The following is a 12,313-nucleotide window of genomic DNA, read 5'->3' as shown; positions in this document are numbered from 1 at the left end:
ATTATCATATTGCCCATAAACTCAAGTCTTCTTTCAAGGCCTAATTCAGATTCCTCCTTCTCACTTCTTATCTGGCCTGCTTACAACTACTGTGACAGCTAATACTGTGTTGTGCTCCATTCACCTGCTTTATAACCCACTTCTGTTTCCTATCTTAGCTTTCTTTCCTCTCCAGACAAGTTTTTAAGAAATTAGGTATTTTACTTTATTTACAACTTAAACATTTATGTTTGAAAGCATTCTGTGCATCTAAACATACATAGGTTCAGAGCCATTTAAATTGCTCCATTGCACCAAATGCTGGAGTGTGTTTTCATGAATGAGGTCTCCAGTCTGAACCTAATTAGGATGCCTAGGCTCTTCCAGTTTGGGGCCACTCGGTATTAGAGAAGAGCCCTGGATTAGGAAACTAGCTCTAGGTGTCCCACTCTTCACTTCCTACCTCCACTAAGACCTAACTTCTACAGATTTCCTTTTCTATATGTAACAGTTCTATAGTCTTTTTGGTCCTTCTGGTTCTAAAACAATAATTCCATGGATAGATGTATTTGTCACATTGGGCAGTGAACACCCAAGGATCAGGATCCAAGTGCTTGCAACAGAATGCATTCATGTCCTGTGTTCTGCATTTCTGAGATTGAGTACAGTGTTCCCCTTTAGCTAGCCTGTGCCCTGGGGTTTTTCTGGGTAATGACAGTGTCATCTGCTGAGAGCAAAGCTAGAAAACCTAACGGTCTACCACCCTCCTTCCTCTTTTATGCCTAACAGCGGATCAGTCACCAGAGTCTCCTTGTAAATGTGCCTTGATTCTATTTCTCTCCTCCTAAGCTCCGCTCTAGGGGTAGAAGAAAGGAGGAATTGTTGTCTCCCATTCGTGCCTCAGAAGAAAAGAAAACCATGACTATTAGAGATAAGATAGAGCTGTCAAGGGCGCCTGGGTGGCTCAGTTGGTTAAGCGACTGCCTTCGGCTCAGGTCATGATCCTGGAGTCCCAGGATCGAGTCCCGCATCGGGCTCCCTGCTCGGCAGGGAGTCTGCTTCTCCCTCTGACCCTCCTCCCTCTCATGCTCTGTCTCTCATTCTCTCTCTCTCTCTCAAATAAATAAATAAAATCTTTAAAAAAAAAAAAAAAAAGATAGAGCTGTCAAAAGTGGGGGGCCCGGGTGGCTCAGTCGATTGATCATCTGAGTCTTGATCTCAGGGTCTTGAGTTCAAGCCCCACAATGGGCATGGAGCCCACTTAAAGAAAAAAAAAAAAAAGAACTGGCAAAAGTACTTGAGCTCTTCTCTGCACATGCACTCTGTGATTTGTACATTTATTCTCCAAATGAGACTTTGTCACAAATACAGAAAATAAAACCTGGTAACAGTATGACAATTTTGATTTCACTCCAGTCAGAACATCATCCCCACTCACTTCAGCTTCTGCTCTTCCACCCATGGGGATTTCTTTCTTCACTGTTTCTTATAAAGCTTTGAATTCCTTCATGATCTAATACCTTTGCTCCCTCTTTGCTCAGTCTTCTATTCTAATTTTCTTTTGCTAATAGTTATTATTGGGAAATAACATCAAACAAAAGACACCCTTACTCCCCAGCAATCTGACTGTTCTTCCACGTCAGCCTCTGTCCGTCCAGTAAATATTTCCATCCATCTGCTCCCTATTCTCTTGTCTGTCTCCCCCCACACCCTTATCCTCAACAGGCTCAGAATTTTCCTGGAAGATGTTAGATTGTACTCACCACATGCCTGATATTCTGGAGCAGTAGTTATTCAACGTTTTGGTCTCAGAAATGCATTATACTAAAAAAATATCAAGAACTTGTAAGAGATTTTATTTGTATGGGTTACATCTATGAATATCTACCGTATGAAAAACGAAAACTGAGAAAACTTATTAAAATACGTACTTTATTTTAAACAAGTCCTTGTCATGTTAATATAAATGACATTTTATGAAAATAACCATATTTTCAAGAACCAAAAAAAGTGAGAAGGGCAGCACTGTTTTACATTTTTACAAGTATCTTTGTTGTTTGACTTAACAGAAAGCAGCTGGATTCTCATATCTGCTTTTGAATTCAATCCCTTGCTATATTGCACATCCTATAATTTCTAGAAAACTCCATCATAGACTCATGAAGTAATGAGAATGAACAAAGGCAAATAACATCTTACTGTTTTCATGAAAATAGTTTTGACCTTGTGGACACCCAGACAGCTGTGTACATTTTGAGAACTGTGCCCGAGGGTAGAGAGAAACCACCAGCTCTCTTGAGCAATAATGGTCCAGGACCACAAAGAAAATGACAATCTCTCCCTCTCCAAACAAGCACTTGTATTTTAGTCACGTTGCAGACAGACTTTGCTTCTCTCCTGCAAAAACTCTTGGTTGACTCATGTTGCTTCCATTTCCAGAATGGCCTCCTTCCCTGCCCTCATCCCTCCCTGTTGAATAACTGTGCATCTTTAAAATTAAGCTCAGGTTTCTTTTTTATTTATGAAGCTTTCTCCACCACTTCAATTTCTCTGACTGGAATTGACCAGACTTTCTGGACCTCATGTACTCCTAGCCTGTAGCCCTTTATTTTAGGAAGGCATATTAGCATGAGCCTGGATATAGGACTTTGTGGTTTAACTCCTGACCGCTATTTACTGGTTGCATGACTCTGAACAAGTCTTCAAGGTCTTGCTTCCAGGTGCCTTGGTTCCTCACCTATAAAATAGATGCTTCATAGAAATTTTGTGAAGATTCAATGAGACAGTTTCTGTAAGGTACTAAGAGCAGTTCCTACCAGGTGGTAAGAGCTCAACAAATGTCATCTATCTCTATTTTTATTGTTGTCATAAGAATTATTTTTAACAAAGATTTTATTTATTTGAGAGAAAGTGAAAGAGAGAGAGAGCACGAGTAGAGGAGAGGGGTAGGGGGAGAGGGTGAAGCAGACTCCACGCTGAGCAGGGAGCCTGACCTAGGACTTGATCCTAGGTCTCCAGGATCATGACCTGAGCTGAAAGCAGACAGTTAACCAACTGAGCCACCCAGGCGCCCATATTGTCATAATTATTATTACATTTCTGCCTCACTTAAATAAACTCTAGTCCCTGGATCTGCCTGTGATGCCTGAAAGAGAACACTCAGTCAGATTTATTTAACAGATTAAAGAATAGATTTTGTAGATCTTGTCTTTTTTAATAGTGTATATTTTGAAATGAGTCAGCATAAAGGAGCACTAAGAATTCTGGACCAAAAGGGCATGGGGCTTACTTAACTCCAGATTACCAGCAAATAGATCTTACACAAATAATATCAGCATTTTAGAACTTCCATCTACAAAATGAGCAAAGACATTTTTGCTCACTTTACAGGATTTTTGAGAGAATCAAAAAAAAAAAAAAAAAGTGCACCCTAAAGCCAGCCAAAAACTGCAAAGGGTCAGGCAAATACAGAGTTATGGTTGTTGTTATTTCTAAATAGAGTTACTTGGTATTTGAGTAACATCTGCTTTCTAATAGACATTAATTCTTAATTTTCTTATATGAAACATTTTCTTTTTTAAAAAAATTAGGTATTATCAAAGTAGGAGTGAACTTACAATTCTTTATTACCAAATGTGGAACATATAACGTGAAAAGCGAAACTAAAAGGGAATATATTTTATGACTTTAGCAATGATCTCTGTGTTTCATCACTCCAGGTGCCCGTGGTGGCCATACTGGGCTCAGGTGGAGGGTTCCGAGCCATGGTCGGCTTCTCAGGTGTGATCAAGGCACTGTATGAAGCGGGAATTTTAGATTGTGCTACCTACATTGCTGGTCTTTCTGGCTCCACATGGTTAGTATACATCTTAAATCTTAGTTATATCATGCGAAATAAACTGTTTAGCATTTATCTACCTGAAACCTTAGAAAAGAAAGGATTTAGAAAATTGAAACTTAACTTCAAATTACTGAAATGTTCCAGCTTGATGCAATAATTTGTTTCTTAAAAATGTTTTTTAAGGCAAATTCATACCTAATGATGACTCATCATAAATTTACTCCCTTTAAGCCTATTTGTAACTTAAAATGTAGTTAAACATAAAATTTAAAAATAGATCAATTGAAATTCTATATAAATATCACAGAGGTGAAATAACATGCTCCACCTATAATTAATTTAATTTTCTATTATTTGCTGATTTGTAATCTTTCAGCAATCGTGCCTAAGTCTACATGATTCACTAGGTATTCATTTTCTTCTCTAGGGCAAATAGAATGAAATGCAAGATACCTTAGTATATGGAAGAAGAAAAACAACTTTTGAATGTAGAAACGGAATGTTTCACTGATTCACATCTAATTATGAAATTAATCCTTTATATGCATTTAAGCTCAGCTAAATTTGGATAGAGATGTAAAACATCTGTACATAAAATATTTGTACACTGTAGATTTGCCTTTTCACAAACATTTATGAAACATGTTCAAAGAATCTGCTATGTACTTTTTGGTTTGCCTAACCCACGGAAGCACACTGAAAATCAAATATTAGTTCTTCCTCAGGTGTCTCAACTATGAGTGTCACCTTATTACAAAATGTCTGACTTTGACTTAACAAGTCTTTTTAATCATTCAGCCATAGTAAAGTTCATCTATCATAATACTATATTATGTATGTCTAGCATTTGAAGATTTCTGTACTTTCTCATCCTGTGAGATGGATCTGAGGTTTTTCATTTTTCAACTAAAGAAAATTTGACTCAGAAGCCAAGGGATTTGTCCAAGATCACTAGCAGAACCAGCATGTAAAGTCAGGCTTTTGATTCCCTAGTCCAGGATTCTTGGAACTAACCCATAACCTTCTCTTGGACAGCTATATGTTCTTACATAGAGATTCATGTATAAAGAATCTCTAGTTTCTTAAATATTTTGAATCAGATTCTTTAACTAAGAAACAAAAACTTAGAACGATGGTTGCCACCTTCTTTGTGTGTACCCTCAAAATGATTTATCTCTTTTGAAAGAAGGGTGTAACCCACCATTGTTCTTTCCCTTGAAGTAAAGAGCAGGCACCTGCCTGTTTAATGAGTAATATGACAGAAAAACTTGGACCCTTAGATTAATTTGCCTCCTCAAGCATTTTGTTATTATTCTTCGAGTGGTTTTCTTTCTCTGAATTCACTATTTGTTAGATTCCTGTGGTCCATCACGGACTAATACATTGCAAGGAGCTTACTTACTTTCTTAAACTTATCTAATAAAGACAGCAGGTATGATTTGGGGTGCTGATTTGAGGGTATAATAGTGTGTGTTTAGGCTTAATTAGAGCTGCAGTCATTGCTTTAGTTATGGATTTAGGGCAACATCTTCTGTTCTCCTGTCAGGTTCTAAAAACAAGTCCTGCAAAATGTAATTAAGAGAATTTTAAATGTTACAGGCCAATCATTTAAATATCACAGGCCACACATTTATATGTACATAAACTTCTGCTCTATCCTTCATTGTCTAATTTCTCCAAGATTAGCCTTCTCTTATTCCATTTCCTTCAAGGCCACTCACTCCTAAAATCCTTACAATTGATTTTCACCCAGCAACCACCTAATTTCCAAATATAATGGTGTCTTTTGAAGTTCTTTTCCTCCTTGACTCTCTGGTGGAGTCCGGGAGGATGAGGTTGGGTGTTGGGACATTTCACACAGTAACTGTCCCTGTTTCAAATCCCTCCTCCTCTGCCTTTTGGTTTTTATTTCATCCTCTCTGACTGCTCTGTCCTCCATACTATCTTTACTATTTTCCCTGCTTTACTCCTTAATGTGAGCTTTCCTCCAGGACCTCCCTTTTGTTCTGTTATATCTACACACTGCACCCTTGGCAATTTCACCAACTTTTACCACTTCAGTTATTACCACCAATAATTTAGTTCATGGAACTCTAGAACATCCCAAAAGTTAATGGACCAAAAAAGGAAAGGCTGGACAATACAAAGTAGCCGTTGGAGAAGAGAATCAAGTAAAAGATGACCCAGACGTCAAGGGTGGAGAGTACTTCAAAAAGTAGTGGGTTTTTTAATAGAATGAAACATCTGTGAATAGCTTAGCTTAGAACTGGGTTTGGAAATCTTTAGTGGTTTTAGCAAGAATCAGTGAAGTAGATAAAAAGGACTTTTGACCATGAAATTGCAAATAAGAAGTGAATAGAAGATGAAAGGAAGAAAGATGGGTGGGTAAACCTACTAGGAGCTGTTTATTCTTTCAAGAAAGGGAATATAGGAATCAGGAAGTGTCTTGGTTTTGTTTTGCTTTCAGAATTTAAGAAACTTGGACATTTATGTAGAAGTCTGAGGTAAAGGAAACAGTGTAGAAGGATAGATGGAAGATAAAGAAATAGATGGTTCATGGATAGAAAAAGATTCAGACCGAGACAGGACAGGACAAGATAAAAAACACAAGTGAAAGCTGCTCATCAGGGAGAGAAGAGATACTTCCTGAGACAGAAGAAAAGGTGGTCAGGATGATTCATGTTAATTTTCTCTTGAAAAGTATAGGTGAGAAGGTAAAGTTCAAAGGAAGGAATTCGGAAAGACTTGGATAAACAAATTACACTCTTCTGTTGTGTAAGTTTTTATATTCTGCTGACACATGACCATTACTTGACACAAATGAGGTAATACGGAAATATTTGGAGAAGCCCTGGACCTCCCAAAAAGTTTTCTGTGATCACAAAAGAGAATTTTATGTAGGACAAAGGCTTCCCTTGTAACTGCTACTACCTTTAGGGTGATTATTTCCGAAATTATTTTTGGATGATACTTGTTATTCATTGCATGTAAGTATTAGCCAACCAGTCAGCACAACTCTCTTCCCCAGTACAGCTTCATTTGTAGGCTCCTGAGGGGTTATGGGCTCTTGACGGCCATGTTTGTATGGCAATACCATCTAAAGAGAAACGAGAGCAGCTCTACATCTGTAACAGCAGGGCTCAGTTCATTAAACTGACTAAAATGGAATTCAAGAATGAGAACTTTCAGTTCGACAGTCTGAAGAATTCTTGCCGCGCTGAAAAATGAAACAATTTTAGGAGATGTTGCCACATAAGAGGTGATAGGCTAAAAGATCAAGATGTAAGTTAGAGAAAATATGTTGTTTGGGGCGGGGGGGGGGGGGCACTGTGCTTGTCGTGTTCACTAGTGGGTCTCTCCAACTTATCACATATTTAATGACTAAATGAAGATTTGCATAAGTAACTGCATTTTGAGGGGGAAATGAATCTAGAGATTTCTTTAGAGTTTTAGGCTATTCACTTTACAAATGTCAAGAGTCTTCTCAAGTCAATCCAAATTTTAGTTACTTTTGAGACTTGATTTTGACACTTATTTAGGCATAGAAATTCTATATGTTTACCCCTGAGGATGCTGATTTGGCAAGTCCTTGGAAGCCTGGCACTGATATTTTAAAACATTGGCTATGTGATTTGGAAGAAGGGATTGTACTGAGAATTCCTTGTGGAATTTTTTTTTTTTTTTAAGATTTTATTTATTTATTTCAGAGAGTGCATGCATGTGAGTGAGCACACGCATGGGCAGGTCGGGGGAGGGGAAGGGGAGGTGGAGAGGGACAAACAGACTCTGAGCATGGAGCCCACAAGGGCTCAATCTCATGACCCTGAGATCATGACCCGAGGCGAAATCAAGAGTGGGACAGTTGCTCAACCTCCTGAGCCACCCAGGCGCCCCTCCTTGTGGACTTTTGACATGATTTAGCTGTTAACATTTCACACTTAGCCTAAAATGCATTCATATGAAGAGAATGATGTGTCCCATCATATAAATATGTTGAAAAATTAGAGGCAGATATTTTCAGATTTATAGAGAAATAAGTTGAGGATCCTTTCATTCATTACATAACTATTTATAGAGGCCCTGCTATGTCTAAGACACTTGGATAGACCCTGTATCTCTCAAACAATCTAAGCTGTATTTTTTATAGATATTTGGTGATTATACCAGGCTCGAGTTCAGAGTAAATCTTTTTGATTTATCTTTATCACAAGTTTTTGGGAAATATTACAAATCCAATTTATGTAATAAAGATCTTTTAAGAATTTTTATTGTTAAAAAAATTTTTTTTCAGAGCATGTGTTCCATTTTAGGTCTCTCATCAGTCTCCATTTGTTGACGTATAATTATTGTTAATTTGTCTCCAAAGAACTCTGAATCCAATAACAAATTATAATTTAATGTAAAGTGGAAGTAGTTTGATCTCTAAGAACTGAAATCTTATTTAAGAGATTAAGAAAAAAACAATAAAACCTATCAGGGGAGAGGACACATTTTAAAATTCTAGTTCTGGTATTAATTGGGGAACTGTGAACATTTATTTAAATTCATTAGTCCTCTCTTAGAAGTATTGGAAGCTATTGCGTCTCTTCAAGGTAACAGCTTATGCACAGTTAACCAGCCCAGGCCTAGAGCATGGCAGGGACCCATTAAAAGTTAGTTTTTTCCTCTCCCTAAAGGAAAGATAAGTCATTATAATAGGCATTTTGATTTGAATGTCAAGGAAACAGGAGATTAAACTATGTGCTATTTTATGTACTCTTTGGTTGGATGACATGGTGGATATTTATTGCTTTCATTATTTTGTTCTCTTGGTTCAGTAGTTCAAAAAACCATGCTTTCCACATTCCAGGCATTTGCTAGTCATTGAGGCTAGAGAAGATGAATAAGCAAAGTTTTCCCTGGAGGAGATCATAATTCAGTAAGGGAGACAGATACGTAAAGTCATACTTCATGTTCAGTATGGAGAGCTGTAATACCAGAGATATTGGTGCACAGGAAGGAGGGTGGTAACTGAATGTTTATTGTCTAAATATCAAACACCAAGGTAGTATCTACTGATTTCCGGTTTCATTAGAAGTGGTCAAATGGCTGGTGGCCAAGAATCTCCACAAGAAGGCATTTACCTTAAAGACTTCTTTCTCTCCAGAATTTCACCATCAGATTTAGATGCGCAGAAATTCTGAGACCTACAATTGGCAAGACTTAGGATTCTGCCCAGTTTGCAATGAACAAAACAAACAAACCAAAAAACCCACATTTGTCAGGAAAATTAGGCATTCAGAATAGGTTAGTTAAGACAGTGCATTTCCTACCTGTAGATAATCATTATGGAAAATCAAATTATCAGATTACTTGACTAGTATTACCTCCAGACAAGTCAGTTTATTTACATGACTCAAACATGTTGTGTTCATTGGTCTCTGAGAGTCTAATAGGAATTACCCATTCCCAGAGGCTAGACAGTGCACCATAAGCCTGGTAGGGCATCCTCCTCTCTGGATTGGGCATGGGAAATCCACTGTTTCCCCTGAGACCTCTCTTTTACTTTGCTTCCATTGTAGACCAGCTCCTTTCTGATTGATACATTCTTTCCTTAAATGGATTAATATCTTCAGTCAGATAATTAAGTAAACCAACTATTTCTAACATTCTTTTTTTTTTTTTTAATTTTTTATGACAAAGAGTACCTGCCTTCTTTGGAGACTACCATGTAATGCCCTTTCTCTTCACTAATCATCTTTTGTTTTCTTTATAGGTACATGTCAACCCTATATTCTCACCCTGATTTTCCAGAGAAAGGGCCAGAGGAGATTAATGAAGAGCTAATGAAAAATGTTAGTCACAGCCCCCTTTTACTTCTCACACCACAGAAAGTTAAAAGATACGTCGAGTCTCTATGGAAGAAGAAGAGCTCTGGACAACCTGTCACCTTTACCGATATCTTTGGGATGTTAATAGGAGAAACACTAATTCACAATGTAAGCTATGACTCAACCTACAGTCCTTTTAATACAAGTAGACCTTGTATATCATAATGTTTTAATAAAACAAAATGATATATTTTGTAAAAGTCCCTTGACTCAGCGGATCCTATCAACAATGTTTACTGAGCACATACTCCCTGCCAGATATAACACTACATTTCCAGCTAATGCTTACTCATTCTGTGTAACAGTTTTGATGTATAGCGAAGTACTTTGTATTCTTTTTCTTTGGAAAAATACACATTTTAAACCTTAGCCCTCCACCCCCCACCCCAATGGCTGTCTTTTTAAATCAGGAGATGAATACAAGTAATATTTTAATGGCAGAGGAAAAATAGAGGTTGCCTAAAAGAGAGTCAGAAAAGGGAATCACATGGAAAAAGGCCATCTGACACATGACTACAGTGTGACTTTTCATCGGAAGATAAAGCAGGGGAGATAGAGTCTGTGCCAGGAGATCCAGGGTCCAAATTCTTTCTTCATAGTTTCATAGCTGACAAGTTGTTCTTCAGCTCAAATGTAGATGTAGCCTTTAAGGTTGTGGTTGTTTTTAGAATGAAGATAATTACCTCCCTAGAGCTTACTCTTGTTGTTTATTAGGACTCAGAGATTTCTAGAAAAAGTAAGACTTATTTTTATTATAAACATTTTAAATGTCTTGATAGGAAGTCCTATTTTAAATAGCTTTCTATCTGTGTTTGTTTCTATATTTAAAACCATGTCTTTATTTCTTTTGTGGACAGAGAATGAACATTACCTTGAGTAGTTTGAAGGAAAAAGTCAATTCTGGTCAATGCCCTTTACCTCTCTTCACCTGTCTCCATGTCAAACCCGATGTTTCAGAGCTAATGTTTGCAGGTATGTAATTTCCTCTTTCAAAACATTTCCTTGAACCCTTGAGCTGCAGCTTCTCATGATTTTCATTAGCGGAAGATCATAAGCAATTTTAGTTGTCTGTTTCCATATATTTTCTGTAACATGAACACATTCAAAGATACAAGAAAATATTAAGCTAGGTGATTTTCTGGTTGTGGAGAATATTCCATGAAGTTAATTACTAATATATCTTCATTTAAATTAGTGAAATAGGAAATATAAAAAAGTCATGACTGTAATCTCCTCAATTTTAGTTACTCATTTCTCAAGGGCTTTTAACAAAATAGTGTGCCTAGTGCTTCCAGACAATGCATATTCTTTTGCTTACTGCTTATATTTTCATTAAATTGGATAACATGATATGTTTATCATTCAAAGCACTGTTGTAATTTTTATAGTGCAGTACTTAAAAAGTACTAGTCTGTACTTGTGGCATCTGGTGAACAAAATGCCTCATTTTGTTAAATCTCAAATGTAAATATTTGTTTCTTCTGTAGCTCTGCTTCTCGTTGGATGCTCTCAGAGCATGTGATCTCATGCTTCCGGGGGCCTTTGGCAGTCCTAATCTGCAGGGTGGAAATATTTCTCACTATAGCTGGTAGGGCTCATTGTAATTTTAGGAAAAGGACCTCAGGGAAATCAGTCACACCATGAGCTTAAAAAAAAAAAAAAAAATCACTGCGAATGGCATGTAATTAACAGATTTATATCCAGAATCCTTTTGCAATTTTACAAAGTCTCACTTTTTTTCAACTGACCACTCTCAGGCAAGAAGAATTTTGAATTATTTGTAAAAAGCAGTGCACCTGGAATTCGTCCATTCAGATGTTTACCAGTTAGATTGGCTAAAATGTTCATCATGCTTGTGGTTCAGAAATCACTTATCATATTTATTATTTTATTGAACTTTTGCTACAACTCAGGAAGTGAGGTATTTTTATCTCTGTTTCATAGAAGAATAAAAAACAAAACCTCAGAAAGATTAAATGATTTGCACATTGCCACACAGAAAGTAAGTAGCAGAGCTGAGATTTATTCTCGAAAATCCTTTGTTTTATAAAAATATTGGCTTCTCTGGTTACTGACTGTGTAGAATGTAGTAAGCCAGGTGCTAAGCATGAACTCCCCTCCCCACCACAGTATATTGCCCCCATTCTATCAGGCCTTATAATCTGGGAAATTTACAATAATTATCAAAGAAGTTAAGGCACAAGAAAGAAGTTACTATGCATTGTTCCTTGACCAAGTTACATGACGTCTTTTAGTCTGCTTCCACATCTGTTAAATAAGGATGAGCCTATCATATGTTTCTCTAAAAAAATGATATAAAGTATGCAAAGTACATAAAACAGTGGCACACCCAACTTAAATTTAAGTAAATCTTAAAAATTTAGTGCTCTATGAAAGCTGTATGAGAAATCAGAGGTCTGGATCTTAACTATAAATAGGTTTTATATATGAAAGGCAAATTTAATTATTGAATGGGGGTAACGCATACATTCGGAGTCTGGGGTAACCATGGCATGCCCAGAAGTAATAAGGTGCAAGATCTTGATTGTAATGAAGTTCATAAAGAGAACTGAAGTTTATTCATATAAGAAAAGTAAGTGCCGGGCGCCTGGGTGGCTCAGTT

At 37.1% G+C, this 12,313-nt stretch overlaps 1 protein-coding gene across 4 annotated transcripts in view; it reads left to right on the top strand.

Annotated features, from left to right (window-relative positions):
* Positions 1-12,313, top strand: part of PLA2G4A (phospholipase A2 group IVA) — a 151,407-nt gene that overhangs the window by 93,940 nt on the left and 45,154 nt on the right. For all 4 annotated transcript variants that reach the window (XM_036070942.2, XM_078078035.1, XM_036070943.2 and 1 more), the window contains 3 exons: positions 3,699-3,835; positions 9,576-9,798; positions 10,548-10,662. In XM_036070942.2, the coding sequence (XP_035926835.1) occupies positions 3,699-3,835; positions 9,576-9,798; positions 10,548-10,662 (475 nt within the window). The remainder of the gene's footprint in view (positions 1-3,698; positions 3,836-9,575; positions 9,799-10,547; positions 10,663-12,313) is intronic.

The sequence above is a fragment of the Halichoerus grypus genome, chromosome 7, assembly GCF_964656455.1.
Source record: "Halichoerus grypus chromosome 7, mHalGry1.hap1.1, whole genome shotgun sequence".
Taxonomy (NCBI): domain Eukaryota; kingdom Metazoa; phylum Chordata; class Mammalia; order Carnivora; family Phocidae; genus Halichoerus; species Halichoerus grypus.
Note: the sequence above shows the minus strand (reverse complement) of the source record. Positions and strands in the feature narration are given on the sequence as shown.